The sequence below is a fragment of the Chiroxiphia lanceolata genome, chromosome 4 (genome assembly GCF_009829145.1).
Source record: "Chiroxiphia lanceolata isolate bChiLan1 chromosome 4, bChiLan1.pri, whole genome shotgun sequence".
Classification (NCBI taxonomy): Eukaryota; Metazoa; Chordata; class Aves; order Passeriformes; family Pipridae; genus Chiroxiphia; species Chiroxiphia lanceolata.
The window spans coordinates 17861239-17882780 of NC_045640.1; the positions used below are offsets into that span (position 1 = coordinate 17861239).

Below are 21542 nucleotides of genomic sequence, written 5' to 3' on the forward strand. Positions count from 1 at the left end.
TTTGGAAAATATCAGAAGTCAGGTAGGTGAGGCAGAAGGCTGCCTGGGCTAAGCAAGCATCTTCTGGAGATGAGGCAAAAATGTAAAGTGGATGTCCAGTGGAAAAAAGGTCAGGTGAAATGGGAGGAATATAGAGGTGCTCCTTACCACTGTGGGAAGAAAATGGGTGCAGCCAAAGCCAAATTGGAGTTGAAACTGGCCAGTACTGTTGGGGACAATAAAGAGAGTTTTTTTAAATGTGTCAAAAGTATTACGTTCAATTCTGGTCTCCAGCAGAGGGTCATTAAGATGTTTAGGGGTCTGGGAAATCTCTCTTATGAGGGGAGACTGCAGGATCTGGGCCTGTTTAGTCTAGAGAAGACTTGAGAGGGGATCTCATTGATGCATACAAATATCTCAAAAGTGGGTGTCAAGAGGATAGTGCCAGACTCTTTCAGTGGTGCCCAGCGACAGGAGAAGGAGCATTGACCGTAAATAAACCACAAGAACTCAACGTGAGTTCTTCCACAACATGAGGAAGAACTTCTTTACATTGAGGGTGGCAGAGCACTGGAACAGGCTGCCCAGGGAGGTTGTGGAGTCTCCCTCTCTGGAGTCATTTGAAACCCACCTGAATAAGTTCCTGTGTCACCTGCTCTAGGTGTCCCTGCTTTGGCAGGGGATTGGACTGGATGATCCCCAGAGGTCCCTTCCAACCATAAAAATTCTGTGATTCTGTGATCCTTCCAACTCAAGATATTCTGTAATTCAGTGATTATGATAGTTTGTGATATTTCAAAAATACCGAAATACTAGAAAATTTTCCTTTACGCACAGGCAGTAAGGAATACAATATACAATCTGGGATATTTTATTAATCTTTTGATACATTTTTCTGGGAGAAAAATATTTAAGATTGCATTTTATGAAACGTATAATTTGAATATGCAGGTGGACATTAACACTGATATAAAAAAGAGCTTGTATTGTTTGAAGATAATAACTGAATAAGCTACTCATAAGACTAGATAAGTCAATTTTTATGCATTACGAAAGGGAAAACACAAATATAAAAATTGAGTTATTCAATTGTTTTGAATCTTGATCAGATAGGTCACATATTGAAAGAAATAGATAAAAAATTATTTACAAGAAAAAAGGTTGGTTTGTGTTATATATGGTAAGTATTTAATAAGGTTTCATAATACCTGGTTAGTGTAGTGCTTTTGCAGAAGACATCATAACTGTGTATCTTAAGTTACTAAAAAAGTGACTAAAGTGACACCAAAAAACATGACTGTTTTACAGTTTGGTATTATGTAGAAGATTCTGAGATGTCTCTCCACCATTAGTCTGGTGCATAATAGCATCCAAAAAGCATTAATTGTTAATAAAATGAAATTGCTAAGAACTCAAATTAGCATACAACTAATAATACAGCTAATAAACCTATAACTTACTTCATTAGGTTTTGGTTTTGGTGGGTTTTGTTTTTTTTTTCTCAAAGAGAAGATTGCTTCATTGAATATAGTCTGGTATAATAAATACAATTTGGCAATGTAAGGTCATCAATGCAATGTAAAACTAAGCAGCCAGAGAGAGATATTTTTGGAATTGCAAGTGGAACCTTGTGATTGAAAATTCATTTGTGTACAATTTTGTGTGCTTTAATTAGTATCTAAGCATACAATTTAGCATCTTTTTCAAGAGGATAGTGGAGGTGGTTTCTGTTAACAGTTGCATACTAATTGATTCTTCTTGCTCACTAGCATGCATAACTCTTCTGAGATGTATTTTTCATGTGTTTTATAAAATATCTTAATAGTTACTTCCTTTGAACAAGGAGGAGTTTTTATCAGGCAAGTGGATACTTGTAGTACTTCTGTTCTAATGAAGCTAAAGCAATATAACCTAATTTATCTGTCATAGAAGAATTTCCTCACAATACTTACTTCTTCAAAAAGTTTAAAAGTTGGTTTGTTTTTTTTATAATTAATTATATGAGCCCGTGCTCTATTCACCACCATTTGTGAGATGCCATTAACATAGTGTAACTATAAAACTTCTTGGGACATGTATTTTGGATTTGGCAAGCAGCCCTAAGAAGGCACAGTCCAAGGACAAAAAAAAAAATAAATATATTAAAAAAATAGGAGAGAAAGAGAGCTTTTTCTATTAGAGGTAGATGGTTATTTCATTAAGTTTAACTGAGTGTCAGCTCATCCATTTAGTTAAGAGAAAAGTTTCCAAAGATGTTGCAGCACACATAAAGACATTAGGCTCAAAATAAAAGTAAAAAAGTCTCTATCAAAGGCCGCTCTTAACTCAAGCATGTTCCAAGTATTTGGATGGCTAAAATGTCTTTGTATTGGAATAATAAGGGTGTAGTTCTCACTTGGGTTCCAGGAGACATAAGTAGTACTACCATGAGCAAGTCATTTGCCCCAGTTGAGAAACTAAAGACCTCTAATCTTCTTGCCCCTATCTGCTTCATTTCAAAGAACCAGGTTAATTCAGCACTTCTTATCATCTCTAAACTACTTGCCCTGTTTACATGAAGAACCCCTCCACTCCGACTTTGCTATGTCTGGCTGCACACTGGGAGCTTTTTAGGCAAAGCTTGTTGCCTTTCTTTACCTGTAACGTGGGTGCTGATATAGTTTGATGGCTCTGTACCCATTAACTCTAAGGATGAACAAGTCTGTTATTGAGAATTATGAGCATCAGAGAAGAGTGAGCAGTATAATAGAGGAGCTGTGAACCTACAAAGGGGGAGTGCAGGGGGAGGGGAGCGGAATCTAACTTTTCTAGTGAACGGTAGTTGATGACTCTCTTTAGTCCATAATGTACTCCATAGGAATAGGATTGTCGTATGTTAATTACCAATGTATCATGAAATATACAGGGATAAATTAGGGAAGGTGACCTGAACTTACAGGCATGACAAATGAATTTACTGTTAGAGCTAAGAGCAGACCTTGCTGTTTCAGCTGTAAAGGACTGTCTCTGTAATATCAGGATCTGCTTCTGTTTATGATAGCTCAAAATCCACACTTAATGTGACTTGCAGAAGTCAGATTTACTTTTTAGCTATAGGTGTGTGGGAAATGGAGACGATAAAGACCTCATTTTGCAGAGTCTCTATGAAATAATAGAAACTATTATGTAAGAGTTGGGGTTTATTACTGTTACTTCACAATATTAATGATATATGATATAGTAGCATTTGAATCTTAGGCTACAGAGCCTCAGTTGTGTCTCTAAAAACCAAAATTTGTAAGCAAGCTTTCTTTTAAAATAGAAATAGTATGTGTTCATTTGCTATTAACTTTACTGTTGGATTCTGAGATTAGTGGATGAAGATGCTACTATTTTAATGAAATGCATAATACTATTTGTTTTATTTTCTTCTTTTAGTTATTTGGATGGAAATCAGTTTACCCTTGTTCCGAAAGAACTTTCCAACTACAAGCATTTAACACTCATGTAAGTAGTTTTAAAGCAACTTTCTCTACTGGAATTAAAAACTAAACAAAACAAAATACCCTACTCAATTATACCTGATTTTATGTATAAGAAAAAGCCTGTAAAATATATCATATCTTTCAGCAAATATAATACCCAACCATGTTTTATAACTGTGGATATTTTATTCCACTTATCACTTCTTACATATAGTAGACTTGGTCACATTTTATGAACAGGGGTATTTCACTCCAGTGATTACATCACAAAGTAAATAACCAGAAATTATAGTTACCCACAAAAGAGACATAAGATCTTATAAAGTCAGGGTAATTAGAGTAAGGTGTTAGGGTAATACAGCATTTTTAACACAGCTCCATGAAAGCACTAGAATGATTTAATTTACAGAAGAAGCATTCAGTGGTATGCTTCGCTCCATGCTATGCTTTGTGTAGGAATGCCACATATTCTGTTTGTCCCACAATATATGGTTTTCATGACTCAAGAAGAGAGCTTGTATAAGATGCCTTACTGACAACTCCGTCACTGACTCACTATGTGATTTGAGGCAAATCATTAGTTGCTCTAAAATTTATTACCTCTACTTCATGAATGGTATGAATATGATTTCTGTACCTTCTAAGTGTACAGTGAGAGAAACAGGAAGATGTAGATGTAAGTGGCTGTAATTCCATGGTCTTTGTTAGGACTATAAAAATTTATACCAGCTGAGGTTGAACTGTGTTACACTCTGAAAGCAGTTTTTGGTTTCGTTATAATCAGAATGAAAAGGGGAGGGGAATAACAGAATCCCTTAAATTTCTTTTTGATTGGGTTTAGAGCTTTGCTGCAAAATTTGAAAATAGTTTGGCATTCAAAAGCAAGAGCTCGATTTCCTTTATTTCCCTCATGCTAGACAAAAATAGTCACAATGATAAATTAAAAAAAAACAACTTTACAAATATTCTATTTTTCAAATAACATCAGGAAAAAAAACCTTGCAATCTTCTCAAATGTATGCAGTGTAGATCCTGTAGGAAGTCTTTGTGAATTGTTTAGGGAAGTTATACAAGATCTAATTTGCAGCACACATAAAATATATACTTTGGAACCTCTGTATGAGAAACCTCTGTATGGTGGACTGTGTGCAGTAAGAGTATCAGTGGAGACTGGATATATGTCTAGAGATGAGGTTACTTAGAAGCAAAGTGACAAGGCTTCAGTCACAGAGGTTAAATACTCATGGTCTAGTTTTGATCAATGCAGCCAGAAACTGTATCATTTTACTTCGTAATCAGAAAACTCACACAAACAATTTAGCAGACAAATGTAATACAAAAAATTAGAGGTGAACAATAAATAAAATGCAAATCAGTATTGTCTCCATTTATAAGACCTGTGGGGCACAATATTTTAAATTCTTCTGTATGTTTACTCATACTGCTGTTAGGAAGTTGAGAATGTTCTTCAGCTGTGTTTGAAAAACAAGGCCACTATGGATAGTCCTTCTGTGACCATAGTATTGCACACGAGTCTCCTGAGTTCCAGATTAACAAGGAAATTTGTTTATTTTTAACTTTTTCTTTCTCTTTTGAATAGATTGCTTTGTTATACTTGCCTAATACGTTTATTGTTATGAGTCTTTAATGAAAATTTCAAGCAGACAAATATGTATATTGCATATCTATTCAACCATACTCTTAAGTTAAAATATCAAGATTCCCTCAGAAACAAAGGCAGTATTTCACCACAAAATACAGTAAGCAATAGTGAAATAGTCAACATAGAATGAAAAGTAAAGCACAATATGAGAATAAAGAACAGGCACTATTCACATTTAATACAGCTTCTATGAAACTACCAGCATACCACTCCAGCTCTCATCATACTTGTGCTTTAGATTTTATTCATCAGAATATTGATGAAGAAAGATATTAAGGCTTTCTCTATAAATCTTAGATAGAATTCTTTACAATAATAGCTCTGGGCTTCAATGTCTTCAGCATGTAAGTGTTAAGTAGAGTATTAGATGATCTTTACTCAGGTGTCATTAGGGACATGGCTAGAATGGCTTCCACTTTAAAACATCACTTTCGGTTTTGTACTGGAGTTCATGTAGGATTGCATTATTAACTCTGTAGCATGATGGACTTTGCTATTGTATAAGAATGCATTGGGCTGCTTTTTCATCTGTGTTGAAATGAAAATGCTTTTCATTGATCAAGCTAAACAATTGCTCAGTTTGTATATGGCATGTGAATAAAAATAGATGCTGCTTTAAATATTGATATCAAGGGATGATACTACTTCTACTAATACAGATAATGTGTCTGTCAATTTAACTTACAGTGTTTCAGGACTGGGCAGTCATTTTAAGGTCTGAATTTCTGAATTTATTTTTTAGAGATTTAAGTAACAACAGAATCAGCACTCTTTCTAATCAGAGCTTCAGCAACATGACTCAGCTGCTCACCTTGTAAGTTTAAACATGTAACAGTGACTCTTTGAAAGCGTTACAGTGGGGTTTTTTGGTCTTGGAAAGACTGGGCATTTAGTTGATATTAAAGCTTGCTTGTTTTGGAGGCTGTAAAATAACTTGTTTCCTAACTAGCTGTGTGCAAAAGCTGATTTTGGTCATACTCTGCATTGTTTACTGAATGGCTGATACACTTGCTGACGGTATTTTATATGTTTTCAGAATTCTTAGTTACAACCGCCTAAGATGTATCCCTGCACGGACTTTTGATGGGCTGAAATCACTTAGGTTGTTGTAAGTATTATTTTTTAATCACTGCTATTTTACAGAATTTTTATTTGTGTACAGCAGATAGCAGATCCGTAGGAAGTTAGCAGCTTTTAAAACTTGTCAAATATTTGAGAAGTGATAATTACATAGCCTTAAAAATGTAAGTGGCTTCATTCTTGGAAAGTATAATCTCAAAATGCTTCACAAGAAGTTACGTGACCCCAGAGAACATTTTATATACAGACATACACTTTTTATTTTTCTGCTTTCTAATTTTACCCATATTTATTTTTTTGTGTTACGTTTTTCCTTGTTATAAGCATTAAGATCTAGCAAAAATGCCATATGCATAAATTCTATCAGTATATATGAGACGGATTTGCAGTTGAATTTTAAATATTTTATTCCAGCACTAAATTTCTTTCTGTCTTGTTTCATTTAATGTGGGAGTATTTCCAAAACAATGGCATCATGGTTAACTATTGAAAATCAATAACATTACTTTTCGGTTCCAAGAAGACTTTCCATTTTACCACTAAGAAAAACATAGTTGAAAGCCATGGAAAGGGACAAAGGAAAATAAAGAACAGTCAGTCTAATTTACAGCTTCAGTTTGTCATTAAGAAAAAAGCCTGCAAAAAATCTTTTTCAAAAGTCCCCAGTAGAACATGTAATTTTAGCTTTCATTTGGGTAATTTATAACCATTTAAGAGCTTAGTTGGATTAAATGTCTCAAGTATGGCATTATTTAAGTGTGCTCTCATAACTTCAGTTATTTAATATAAATATGGAAAATTTCAAGAGCCATAATTTTATATGTGTTAGATATTCATGTAACTGAATGAATTTATAGAAAAGGGGTGATATTTTTGTGCAGGCTTGCTACGAGAGAGATAACACTATTCTCAGTATTGATGCTTAATGAAGTCTTTCATTCTCTACCTCTACTATCAAATTAGGACAACAGCCTTAATATTTATATTAATGAACAGTCAATACCTGTATTTTCCACAAATCCATGAAAGATTTGAAAGAACATATGGACATAATTAATGAGAATTTCAGGGAGTTGCAAAAAAATAATTAATAACTCTTCTGCTATCTCTAAATCCAATTAGTACTTTATAGAAGTGTACCTACTTTATTAACTTTTATTTGTTAATTTTAAAATAATCTCAGTATTTACATTTCTTATGAAAATTCAGGATGCAAAAAATCGAATGACAAGTAGGCTGCCAGTTAGAGCTTAAAAAAAACTCCAAACAAGCAGCTGGAAACACCAAGGAACTGGAATTGGAAGAAGAAAATGTGAAAAGCTGAAAACTGTTTACAGAAGATGAAATTTGCCAAGTTAACCAGTTGATTTTTATGCATATATTGTGTTTATTTTCTTTTTAAGGTCTTTACATGGCAATGATATTTCTGTTGTTCCTGAAGGAGCCTTTAATGATCTTTCAGCATTATCCCACCTGTGAGTATTCAGACGTTAACTGTATTTTTTTGTTACGTTTAGCAAATTTCCTATAATCAAACAAAGACAGGATGCAAAGGACTTCTCTGGAAGAAGCACATGCATCTCTAGAGGCTGGGGGCTAGCCAGAGAAAAATCCTGGGCCTGCTTCTGGGCTGCAAATTAAACTTGTGTGCCATGTGCCCTAATGGCTATGAAGGCTAAGGACACTGGGCTGAACTACAAAGTGAGTAGCCAGGAGACTGATCACTCCCTTCTGCTTGGCCCTCCTAAGGCCACATCTGGAATATGTGTTCAGTTTCTCCAGCACAAAGCAGTGTGGGACAAACAGTGTGAGCTGTGAGGAGAGTCTACAGGAACTGGGTTTATCTAGCCTGGAGAAGGGGATGCCAAGGAGCTCTAATAGTCTTTAAGCCTTTGACAATTACAGCAGTGTTGGAGACAGTTTTTTCTCAGAGGTGCACAGTATAGGAGTAAACCATCGCAACCTGCAACAAGGAAAATGTGATTGAACATAGTGAAAAATTCTTCACTGTGAGGATGGTTCAGCTTTAGAACAGGTTGCCGAAAGAAGCAGGAGAATCTCCATCCCTAGTGATTTTCACAGCTCAGCTGGACACAGCCCTGAGCAACCCTGACTGTGCAGGTAGCCCTGCTTTGTGCAGGAGGTGAGACTAGATGACCTCCAGAGTGCCCTAAATTATTCTGTGATTCTGTGTTGGTGTCTGTTAAGTTGACATTAAACACATGGCATCTGATTTCAGAATATAGTTTGAGGCAATGTTTTTCGGTTTTTAATTTTCAGTGGGAACCTAAATTAGAACAAGCTGCCTTCTGCAAATCTTGTTGTGTTTATGGGTAGTTATTAAGTCTTTGAGAAGTAATTTGACTAGTACCTTTAGATGTATCTGGGATTTTAAGTTTCTGAACAGTTGTTAAAAATCTAGTTATCTGTTTCTGGTTCACTATTGGACATTTCTCAGAAATTTGATACTGATTAAGCTTTCAGTTGTTGATAATTCATTCAAATGCTACTATTCAACTAGCTTATCTATAGGAAGTATTAGTAAAACTTATATCAGTTTGATTGGTATTGCCGGTATTTTTTTCTTAATGGCTGCCAGTTATACTTGCTAACACTCTGATTTTAGCAGGGCAATTGTGTTATCTCAATTCAGGCTGCCATTGACTCCTGTACATATGGAGTGGAAAAATTCTAGGTTTCTCCTTGCATGGGAAGTTCCCTGTCACTAAGTCTTATTTTTGTTACTGCTCTGACTTAAGCCTGACTAAACAAATACGTATATTTTCTTGAGTTCAGCTGTAATGTAGGAAAATTATGAGAAAGCTTCCTGCTCACTGGGGCGGAAAAGAGTGTTTCAGCACTGGTAGTTTCTATTGCCTTTGCTTGTCAGAGACTTTCTTATATCTCTAGAAGACCCACTGACCCAAACTGTGCAACAATCCGAAAAAAAGTACTGAAACATCTGGAGAAGGAGGATGTTCTAATACTGCAATTTGACAGTGTTTGCACATGTTGAGATTATCTGTTTAAAGTTCTGTGATTATTGCATTTCTTAAAAGGAACATAAGTATATGGAACATACTATATCTTTATAGAATAGCACAATGCTTCTGTCCTCCAAATTAACTACATAATGTATCATTGTTCTCAGACTTTTAAGAGTATTTATGGTTTCTAGCAGAGAAAATAAAAACTTAAAAAGCTGTTACAGAAATTAATTCTGAAAATCTCCAGCTGAATTTTTTTAATTAAAAAAATCAGAAAGATCATCATTTAAAGAAATGGATGTGTTTTCATAACGGTAATGTAGTTTTATTTACTTGTGCAGCAGAGAACTCTTACAGAATTCTGCACATAGTTGTGAGTTCAGTGGGAGAGCTCCAAAGAGGAAATAATTAAATCAAATTTGGAAGCTTAAAAACAGATGGTTTATACCAGCCTGGGAGCCATAAACTGAAAAAGAAAAATATCAGGGCGCAACTCTGTGTACTTGTGTTGGCTACTTCGGAAGAAATACTTTATTCTTGCTAACCTAATCCCAGTATCAATTTCATTCTGCTCATGCAGCTCATCTTTGCCATTACATACCAATGGTGAAACAGAGCTAGTTAGTATAAGCTCACCAAAGTTCACACCTGGTGCAGTTAAGAATAGTGAGATTTCTGGATCAAGTTTGCTGATAAAACTATCACTTCTTGATCCAGAACCCAAATCGAGACACTTAGTGCTCTTACAGGCATTTTGGTGGTGGGAGAGTAGGTTTGTGATTTGAATGGTTTTTTGCCAGCCTGTTTTCTGGATTCTCTTTTAAAAAGCAACCATGTAAAGCTTGATTTCCTTTTTCATTTGTCTATTTTCCACAGGGCTATTGGAGCAAATCCTCTTTATTGTGATTGCAACATGCAGTGGCTATCTGACTGGGTAAAATCAGAATACAAAGAACCTGGTATTGCACGTTGTGCTGGTCCTGGAGAAATGGCAGATAAACTTCTTCTCACAACTCCTTCTAAAAAATTTACTTGCCAAGGTACTGGTGCTACTTTTTTCTCTTTGAAGTGTCAGTTTTGAATTTTTACAAATAGTTAAACTGTAAATTAAGACTGTTGTGTGCTCTAAATACATTTATTATAGCATCTTCACTAAACCTTGTCATCATTATTCCTCATACTTAGGGATGTAGTCATTGGTTCCATTCAGGAACTGCATTTATTTTAAAGGTTTCAATGCCTATATCTTTTAAAATAGTAGGAGAAAAAAGTCTTTGGATTTGCAGTACAGTATTCCTCAGTACATGATGTACAAATGTACTTTGTACTGCCTCAGCCATGAACTACAGTTTAAACATGTACACTTCCCTTGGCCTTTTTCCTCCCAACCATTTAGAGTAAAAACTGTAAATACATCTATAATCCTTGTGGTCTGAAATGAAATGCATCAATATGGCCAGAGCGCCTCCTCTTATATTTCAGAAGAAAGTATAAAAAAGAAAAAAAAAGCAACAACAAAAAAGTAGATAAAGGAATGTGATAATCTATAGAAGTCTCATTCTAAAATGTTGTTAAATGGGCAGGTTTCTCAGGGTATTTATACCCATGTTGGTGCCAGTGTTGCTGGCATTTATATCACAACTCATGTTACTGTTAATTCCTTTTTCTGAACTGTACTATTTCTTTTTAGAAAAGTTCCTTTTTTACTTACATCAAGTGAGAATTTGGTTTGTTTATTGTTTAATCTTCTTCTATTCCATTCATTTCTCCATTCTTAATTATTTTGAAAACACACAAAACTGCTACTGTAGCCACATTTTTCTGGGTCCTTATTTAGAAACACTGAAATCCCAATTTAAAAAAAAAATGTGTTCTTATACCTGTAAACCATTACAAAGCTCATAGTAGTTTCTGAGGCATTGGATAAATATGATCTTTAATCTTGTAGAATTAACTGATTCTCAGCATCTAGATAATCTTCAAGCTGTTTTGATTTATTCATCTGTTAGCGTATCTTCAAATGTGAGCTTAATCCCTTTGTAATTTTCATCTTAAAAAAGCAGTGGGACTTCGTCAGAGTTTGTCTCATTTAAAGTTGTTCTTTACTGCACGTTCAACCTATTTAGTCTTATCTTTAGACCTGTCAGAAACTTTTTTTTTCTTTTTCTTTTTTTTTTGTGAACAAAAACCACTGGAACCCATCTCATTACTTGTAATTCCAGTGAAGCTTTCGTCCTTCCAAATCCCCTTCCAGTTTTTCAGCAGTACATCTCTGAGGTCATGCCAGTGTTCATTGCATATGATACTCATCTGTTGCAAAGTCTCTTAGCTTGGTTTTACATAGGACATTTGCTAGCCAATCTGGTCATTTTCTTTACAAGCATCCACTGAACATTATTGCAGATATGCTCTTATTGCACGCTGTTGTAGGGATATAAGTGAAAGAATATTTGTATGGACATGAAGGATCTGCTTAGTTTTTTTCCAGTTTTGATAGTTTTAAAAACTGTATCCAGTTCTGATAGTTTAAAACCAATGCCTTCAGTCATTATTATATTTCTGTCAGACAATCCAGAGAGTATATCTTACTCCCTCTTGCCCATCAGAAAATATCCTTTATATTATTGTTCAGGGTAAGAACTGTGTGTTTGTTTCACTTCCAAGAGTGGAGATCTAATATTATGGATACCTTTGAGAGAAAATAGTTTTTCTTGTATTGTCCTATGAAGATCCTCCTAATTACAGGTTGCAAATCAGCACCTTTTCAATGACATGATGGCCCTATAAGACATTATGTGTCTGTTACTCAAAGATAAGTAATTTTATCTTTTGCTTAAAAATGTATTGCTGAATAATAGAAGTAGATGCTATACTCCTATTAGAACCAACATTTTAGGCTATGAGTGAGAGGGCTATTTTCAGAATATCTGCTACAGTATATATATTTACGGAAAAAGAGTAATTTGTAATTCCCTCCTTTTGGTGTCTGTGGATTCAATTGCAAGTGAAATTGGTGCTCAGATTTTACCTACATAATGCATAGTTCCCAATGAAAATGGCATTTTAAAATAAAGTCTCATCTCAGTTGTAAAGCTCCATAAAATCACTGTACCTTACTCTAATTTTATGAATTCTTTTACTCGAGGAATCATCTCTTAACATTTTCTTCTTTCAGTTATTTTTCTATGTTTATGGGTGGGTTTTTTCTTTCTTTCTTTCTTTTTCTCTTTTTCTCTCTTTTTCTCACTTTTTCTCTCTTTTTCTCTCTCTTTCTTTTTCTCTCTCTTTCTTTTTCTCTCTTTCTCCCTTTCTTTTTCTCTCTTTCTTTTTCTTTCTTTTTCTGTCTTTTTCTTTCACGTGGCCTCTAACAGCTTCTCAATCTTTTACTTTTGCCTCTTAACCATCCATGCCCTGCTTCTAGAGATTCCAGGGCCTTGTGGTTTTCTGGTACCAGGTAAGGTTGTAAATAGATCTGAAATGGATGATCTTATTAAGAATGTACCTTCTGACCTTCCTTTTGTGTACCTCAAGCAGACTTCTTTCCTAAGACATGCATGTTTACTGTTTGTTTCCCCCTGTGATGAATTTACAGCTGACTATTCATTATATATTGTTTAGCATATTGTATGAACCATTTTGTTATTTTAAAAGTCTGAGTTTGAGGTCTGAAAATTATCTAACTGAAATTATTATTTCCATTGCATTGTACTAAAATTGGTGATTTCATTAGCAGTGTAGATATTGGTGCAAGAGAGGAGTCATAAAATGTCAGAGCTCAAAGTTTTCCTTTCAACAGGTTTCTCTGCAAGCTAGTTTGAGAGGGTTTGTGTCATGATTTTCCTTAAAAAAAACTTAGATAGCTATTGTAGCTATCTGTACACACATAGATGTGTGTATCTGTGTTTTTCAATAAAATGCTATTAGTTTTTCACTGTTACAGAAGAATTTTTTTCCACTTAGAGTTTATTCAAGAACATATATGCCTACAATATGAAAAATGAAACAATAGGTTGTGAACCAAATTCTTTTTCATGTACAAGTCTTTTAACACATACAAGCAGAAAGAAGAAAGGAACAGTACAGTGAAAATGACAATAGGCTCCAGAACTGCCTTTGCATTTTTTAATCTTACAACTGAAGAATAAATCAAAATATTAATTTGTATTGGACACTACATACATAATAGTTTGAAATAAACACAGTACAAAATCAGACAGTGTTGTTTACTATCTTGCTGAGACTTGGGTTCCCATTTTCTGTCTCTGTTTTTGAAGTGAAATTTGAATCGCTAATCTGTTTGGGAAAAAGACTGAATGTTTTTTAATTCATGCCAATTAATTAGCGTTTTATTCCATGAAAAGTAGATAAGAGGATATGATGTTTAAAATAAAAAGAAGGAAGGATTGACTCCTGGGCTACAGCACAGTTTTACAAATTTTTAAGTATGTACCTCTTGCACCTTATTTTTTTTTCACACAACACCTTAATATACTTTAGCAATAATCAGCAATACTCTAGAGTGCAGTCAGCACTTTCTAGATTTTGCTTCTATGATGTTTGTTTCAACTTTTCTACCTCTCCTGTGTGCTGGTCTAATAGATACTTTAAGCAGGTAGAGATTTCTCTTTCAAAGTAAGGCAATGAAGACAAAAAAAGTCAGTGATCCATACACATTGTAGCTTAGACAATACATGTGTTATCACATATTACCATGTCCTGCTTGCAAGCTGTGACACAGAAGGATACCAGTAACTGCACATTTAAAAAAAAAAAAAGTCATCTGCTCCTTGTCTAATACCCTCTACTGAATCCTTACAATCACATGGCTTCCTTCCACGCCAGCTCCTTTACAGTGACTTATCTGAGATTAATTTGCAAAGAAAAAGAAGAAGGTCAAGCAATCTAAGTTTAAAAATAGAATAAAGCTCCATGTCTCAGCAAAGCCCTTTTTGCTTGGAAAACTCTGCAGTTTGGCTCATTTAGTGTAAAACCTCTTAAGGAGCAATCAGGCATTTGCACTAGTAGGTCCCACGGTTTTTTTGTCTAGTTAGAAGAAATTGCTGGTTATTCCTTAAAATATGCAGTTCACCTGTGGATAACTGAAGAGGTTTTTTCATAGGGGGAATCTGAAATCAAGCTGGAGGCAGTAATGTCATCAGGCAATAGAACTGGAGATAGAGAATGTATGTTTATTTTCTTAATAGGCATTTGGCAAAGTCACTTGTTTTCTCTTACAGTAATCAAACCTCCTCACAAAGTTTATGAAAATTAATCATTATTTATACACAGGGGATATCTAATTTTTAACAGATAACCAGCGATTTCTTTGGTTGTTTGAAAAAAAAAAATTAAAAACATGGCCCCTAACTTGAAAACTCACCATGAAATGGCTGTAAATTGTAAAACAACAGAAATATAAATAAATATCTAAAAATATTTATATAATAACAATAAGATTTTTGTAGGCAAAGCTTTAAGTCTGGCTTCTGAAACTTAGGGATTTGTCAATAATAATTTCTGAATTCTGTCATTATAATGATTAGTATAAGAAACCGGACTGCAAGCATGGCTTGCAGTCTTCATTTGCACATAGATTCGTGGTATGGTTTGCATAATTTGTGGGCTTAGCTGATGCAGTAATGCCAGAACTGTGTTTGACTCATAAAGGAGAAAGACACAGTATAGAGCTATTTATTGCGAGATAGCTTTGACAATGCAGTTTAAATTACAGACTTTAAAAAAGATCTATAGATTTTCAACGAATTTACAGGTAATTTTGGGGTGTCTGTGATCCTGCAGATAAAAAACAAATTAACACAGAATTGCATTAAAAGCAGTGTTCTCAGTAACCACCATCAAGAGAAGGATTGGAAACTGTGATAGCCCATTTTCTCATGGGCAATTTCTACCCCCTAATGAAACAAAAGCTGAAATCGTATCCTTTATTTTGTTAATATGAAGGGAAGGTAATCATCGTGGATCAGAATTGTACAACTTTCAGAAAACAGGGATATAAGAGTCAGTGTCAGCTTCTTAAAAAAAAAAAAAAAGTGATACTTAAACCAAAAATCCAATCCCAAATTTCTTTGGTCACATCAGAAGAATTAAGAACAGTCCAGCATTTCATTCATATAGAAACACCACAAAGTCTAAAATATGAACTTTTTTCTAAAATTTAAAGCAACATGGCAGATAGATCCTTTCAAATCTGAATTAATAGTTGCTCCTTTCTGACTATTCATTTTGTATTTTTAAGGGCCTGTGGATGTTAATATTCTTGCAAAGTGTAACCCCTGTTTATCAAATCCCTGTAAAAATGATGGAACCTGCAACAATGATCCAGTTGACTTCTATAGATGTACATGCCCATATGGTTTCAAGGTAGGTACTAAATGAAAAGGAAAAAGCTCACTGAAATTTAAACTTCTCCTTAACAACCTTTACATTTTCTTTGTCTCTCTTCCACTAGTGTCTATATTTTCTTCTTACATTATAATTGTTGTTCCTTGCATAGGGTCAAGACTGTGATATTCCCATTCATGCTTGCATTAGTAACCCCTGCCACCATGGTGGAACTTGTCATTTGAAAGAAGGAGAAAAAGATGGTTTCTGGTAGGTTTTTCAGTTGTTAAATGAGGATGGAAAACTATTGCATTTTATATGATGAAATAATTTTGGTGTTAATCTTTGGGTTTTTTGTGTTTGATGATAAATGCACCACAAAGGCACATGTTTCAGAATATTTCACCATCCTTGGAAAGCTTCTAAAGCTTTTAATCTATTAAAAACAATAACAAATGATTGTGATTAGTTGAGGCATATCAGGTCAAGACAACATAGTATTGACTCCATTATGTTAATTAATAGCTAGCTAGATCCCTGCTGAAAAAAATCTCACAATTCATCTGTTGTTGTATGTATTACTTCAACAGACAGCATGTAAATGATAAAATGTAAATCCCAGTGAAACAGAAAATTAATGATTCATTTGAAACTCACTATGCCAGCAGATAAACATGCTGTGAGCATTTTTAATCTTGAGTTATTTAATCACACAGTACAATTACTCCAGATGTACTTCATGAATTATGAAATAAAGTTCTTTAGCATTCTTATGTGAAATTATTAGTCATTTAATAATCTACACCTCAAGCTAGTTAGAAATGACACTACAAAAAGATACAATTCATTATCCTGCAATTCATTATGGCATTATTCTTATTTTTAATCCAAATTCTGCCCAAAGATTGAACAGTTTTCTATTAAAAAATAAGTGTATACATCTTAATATTATGCCTCAAGGATTTAAATTGACATAGTCATGCCTCAGAATTTTACCTTTTTCATTTATTTGTTTAAACACTACATATTTCGAAAATCAAAGCAATCTCATAATGAAAGCTGCAGAAATTATAGATAGTGCAAATTACTAGAAAATGTATGTGTAGTCATGTTTGAGTGACTTTTACATTTACTATCTATTTTGATGTACTTGTTTTGCATAAACAAGCTTAAAAGCAAAAAATAAATTACTGTTTCACAGAGTTTATACAGGCTTTGTTTTTTTATATGACTGCATGTATTGTGCATGGAACATTAAAGAGAGCTTTATATTGGTGCATTTAACTGAACAAAAGTGGAATACTACTATTACATACTAATCCCTGATTTCAGTCTTTTCCATGTGTTTAACTAAAAAACCAAAAGGATCACTTTTTGTAAGAAATATAACCTTATAATGTAAAGGTAGCACACTTTTCAAAAGGAATGTTCCATGAATGTCCCTTATATTAAAGATTAAGGTACAACTTTAGAAGCCTTTTTCTGTAATTTAAAATATGAAAAATATTTTAGTAACATTTATTATGTGGGGATTTTTTACATTATATAAATTGTATTCTGTTATGGAATAGTGATTATAAATTATTGTACCTATTAATTACAAAGCTCCTTGTCCAGACTCCCCAGCTAAAATGTGCATGTGGTTATTCTGTTTTCTATATTACAGGTGCACTTGTGCAGACGGATTTGAAGGTGAAAACTGTGAAGTAAATGTTGACGACTGTGAAGACAATGACTGTGAAAATAATTCTACTTGTGTGGATGGAATTAATAACTATACTTGCCTTTGTCCACCTGAATATACAGGTAGGAGTATAAGAGAAAGCACAGGCAATTCAAGAATTCCTAGCAGAACAGTAATATTTTCCACTTTGCAGGTGAATTATTAGTTACTCTACAACTGACTTTAGGCCAATTTTCCCTGCATATTTTTCTCCTGTATGGTTTGTAGTCAAAAGTAGACTTAATACCCACTCTTTAATTCCTTTGTTAGTTTTGAAATTAAGGCATTTTTATATTTAAAATGTCCTTCAAAATGTGCCCCTCCCTACTGTTTGCCTAGACACCACAGTGAAGGACCTCTGTAGCTGTAGGAATCTGAAAAATATTCTGCTTTTATCCTCATTTTACTAACAGGGTAGAAAGTTATTTGTCTGTGCCCGTGGGGAACAGTGTATTTGGCATCCCTGAATGCTTTCCTGCCCCCTGTTAGAAATATTAATACAGAGTGTGATGCTTCCTGCACAGAAAAGAAAGACAAGTGTCTAATTATTTCTTTCTATCAGTCAGCAGTCAAGCCAAAGCATTTCCTTCTCTTTGAGACAGAGGATCTCTGGCTTGCTGTCTTTGTCTCTGCAGCAATGGAGGATAGTTAGAAGAGCAGCACAGAGGAATTAGGATCTATTGTTTGCATTGATCTGTTTTATAGTTTTTCTAACTAGACAGATCTTTATTCTCTCAGCTAGCTGACCTCTAGGAGAACATAGAGCTTAATTTCACAGAACTGTGATTTGAAATGCATAAAAAAGAAATGTAAGGTCCACCATAACTTGGGGATTAACTCTACACAGTCATCCTATATTTTTGCTTTAATCAATCAATGAAATTCAAGCTCTGGAAAACTGTGAGGAGAGGTGAACTCCTGAATTAATTTCATTTTTTGAAAACACAGCGCACTGTTTTCTCACCTAAAGTGTTTCTATTATTAGTTCTACAACCTGTTGGATTGCTACAATGTTTTGGGGTATTCAAATTTAAAGTCAGTATTTAAATCTTGGGAATGCACAGTGAGTGAATATGATAAAACACAAGTATAGGAAATACAAGTTCATAATCTATTATACGTATTCATCCATAAATGTTTGGTAGAATTGACAATTCAAGCCTTGGAAAGAAATAACAGGTAACAGCATCAGTAAATAGAGAGAAGTGTTTGCTATTCCTCCTGCAACTAATATTTCAGGCATATGTGAGTTAAGCTTCAGCTCCCTTGGGATCATTTACTATCTCCTGTAAAAATGGGATCAGACATTCTTTTGTGTAGGCTGGAAGAATGCAAAACAAAGTCACATCAGTCCAGTATTCCAGTGGCTTCATGCTGAGAGGCTTCATATATCTATTAGATAGAAGATAGTTCCTCTGCAGCTTTGCAGGTGTTTTTACCTGTGTCATTCATTTCTTCATTTTCAACCTTGCTCTGGGTGCCCTTAACTGCTAGAGTCAATAGCTTGCTGGATTAATTGTATGACATGAGAAAGACTCCTTTTTATTAAATATCCATGGAGTGTATATAAAGGATTGTTTACATGTGCTAGCCTAAAACTGATTAAGTGTGCCTGTTGCATTTTTGGAGTTTTGTAAATGAAATACAAAATTTAAATTTACAATTGAAACAAAAATTCAAGCATTTCTCTATACATTCTCTATACATTAGAACACAGAAAGGACATAATAAACATTGATAACATTTTTTATGTTTGTATTGCAGTTGTGCTTCTTTAGTCAAAATACAAAAATAGTGTATTTCTAAATTTCTTTCATAACTATGCATAATTCTATTGGAATAATACTGTGAGTTTACATGGCATGTTTTTGTTTGCTAACTGTACTTCTTTCAGAAAAAAAGATTTGCTTTTACAGGTACAATGCCTACTCATAATCGCTACTGAAGTCAGTAGGAAATGTGAATAGGTGAGAATGTTCTCACCAGCTCGAAAATAGATCAAAACAATCTACTTGTAATCATTAAGTTTAGCCTTTCTGTTTGTTAAAAACTGTTGGGAATTTATACTATCTCACCAGATTTTTTTCAACACTTTACCAAAATAAAAAGACACATGTTTTTTTAAAAAATACATTACTAGAGGCTCAACTCATTTTATAGATAATTTGGACAAAAAATGTAGCAAAAGTTCAAGTTTTCCATTGTAGAGAATACAGTACATAATTATACAATATACTGTCTATCTTACAAAGTATCTGAGAATAGTACAGAATGTGTGAGATCCTAAGTGATTTTAGAGATTAGTTGTAAGAAGAAAATGTAAAGCATTGAGCTAGTAAAGGGGTCCTCACATCTATCATCCTTTATCTTGCATAATAAATAACCTTCAATATATAGAATTAGACTGACAGTAGTCTGACCACATCAGGATCTAGAAAGGGTGGTGTTCAGAATAATAATAAGTAATCATAATAATAAAGTAATCATACAGTTGCCTCAGGTGTGTATGAGGTACCAAATTATTTCTAGAACTGTTTTTTTCTGGCTTATAGCCTGCGTTGAAAGATAAATAACAGAATCTCTGTCAAGTATGTATTGAGTGATTTTCATGAGGAACCTTGTAAACATTTGGATTTTGGTATATGTTCTAACAGGTTAAAATCAGATATGCATATTTCTAATGTTTTTTTTTTAATGAAAGGTATTTTTCCCTAAATGAATTCATGGACTAACTGGGCAAAAGTAGGTTAACAATCAAGAAAACAGATTACATATTCAGTCTATAAAAAGATTTTTAAATTCAAAAATACTGAGCTGTAAGTTGCTGAAGACTGACTCAGTATGTATACCTTGAAAATACCACTGTGGGATTTTCTTGCTCTCTTTTAATTCTGTTGACAATACTTCGAATTGTCTGTGTTCAAGATGTCACAGCGTATATGTACTCAATATGGAAGTGCACCAGCCTAGAATATTTTTCTGGGTGAACGGTTATCTGCAAATATGCTTTACATTTCAGCAGCACAGTATAAGGGAGAAGTCAGCTTAGTATGGAATGTGAATCATTGTTATATAAAGTTTTATTTTCACATGGAGGGCAGTGAATGTTGCAGTGTAAAATCTAAGTCTCCTTTTGACTCTTTTAACAATCCCTTGAAAATCAACACTTCTTAACTATGCAGTGTTGATTTTTAAAAAAGCAATTAAAAAAGCTTATGTTGTTGCTTGAGAATCGGGAGTCCATTTTTCTCTGCCTCAGTTAAGTTTTACAGCTGCCACCATAGTTACAGGTGGAAAGACAAAGAGTGGTATTTGCACTATGCTATGAGCTTTCTCAAGATCACAGACTGTAACTGTGAAACAACAGTAAGCAAATGGAATCAACAGGCACTCTCATGTCTGATCAAACCTTGAGGAAAAAAAAACAAAACATTTTTTTAAATTTTAAAAAACATTTAAAATACCTCACTATGTCCTGCACTCTTTAATCTCTCTATTCTCTTAACATTACCATCTCCTTTATTTTAACCTCAGTCTATAAACTTCAGGCCATTTTATGTGCATTCTATAGGTTACAAATGATCCTTTCTCTTGCTCATTGTCATCAGTCATTAGATCACAGATCTATCTGATCCAGAATTAAAATCTTTCTTATACCACTGGCGGCATGTACTTCTTACCTTTCCATTTGTTTTGCTCTGCTTTAGGTGAGACTTTGAAGCTTGTTTCATTTTGCTATATCAACCTCTCTGCTGCTATAGTTGTGCATTAGCTTAATGTGCTATGCTGTTGTATTATAATGTAAAAAGTCTCTTGTCTCTTCTGTCTTTGTCACTGCAAGCTGCTAATCTGAATGAAGTGGAAAAAGGTCAGTTGTCTTTTAAGCCTATTTTCACTTACTTTGGTTTCTCACTTTCCTTTCCTTAAAGGTGCATGGATTTCAGTTCTTACCAATGATCAAATAAATTGTATATAGACATAATTTAGAAAGCTCACTGCAAATCCTCAAATTAGGCACTTGGCTCTTGCTGTGAATACATGTCAAAAGAATGTTGTTGAAGATGCAGATTGCTGTGCAGGAGTAATTTACTACTACATTCATTGTCTTTTTTCAGATATATTAAAATTTGTGCAGCCACTGATAGGACTAACAAAAATGTTTACATTGTGACCTTCTGAAACATTTATTTTCTCACCTTAAAGAAATCCCTTGGTTCCATTCTTATGTATTCTCTGTTTTACAGTGCTGTTTCCTTTAAGTGTTTTATTAGATTTTGGTACTAGAAAGTATACTAGAACATAAA

General features: G+C 34.1%; 1 protein-coding gene across 11 annotated transcripts in view; it reads left to right on the forward strand.

Moving 5' to 3' along the window:
• SLIT2 (slit guidance ligand 2) overlaps positions 1–21542 on the forward strand; it is a 264559-nt gene that overhangs the window by 212362 nt on the left and 30655 nt on the right. For 7 of the 11 annotated variants that reach the window (XM_032685983.1, XM_032685981.1, XM_032685984.1 and 4 more), the window contains 9 exons: positions 3397–3465; positions 5849–5920; positions 6143–6214; positions 7590–7661; positions 10050–10213; positions 15430–15554; positions 15688–15785; positions 17182–17321; positions 21080–21106. In XM_032685983.1, the coding sequence (XP_032541874.1) occupies positions 3397–3465; positions 5849–5920; positions 6143–6214; positions 7590–7661; positions 10050–10213; positions 15430–15554; positions 15688–15785; positions 17182–17321; positions 21080–21106 (839 nt within the window). The remainder of the gene's footprint in view (positions 1–3396; positions 3466–5848; positions 5921–6142; positions 6215–7589; positions 7662–10049; positions 10214–15429; positions 15555–15687; positions 15786–17181; positions 17322–21079; positions 21107–21542) is intronic. The other 4 variants (XM_032685977.1, XM_032685980.1, XM_032685979.1 and 1 more) reach the window with 1 other exon arrangement.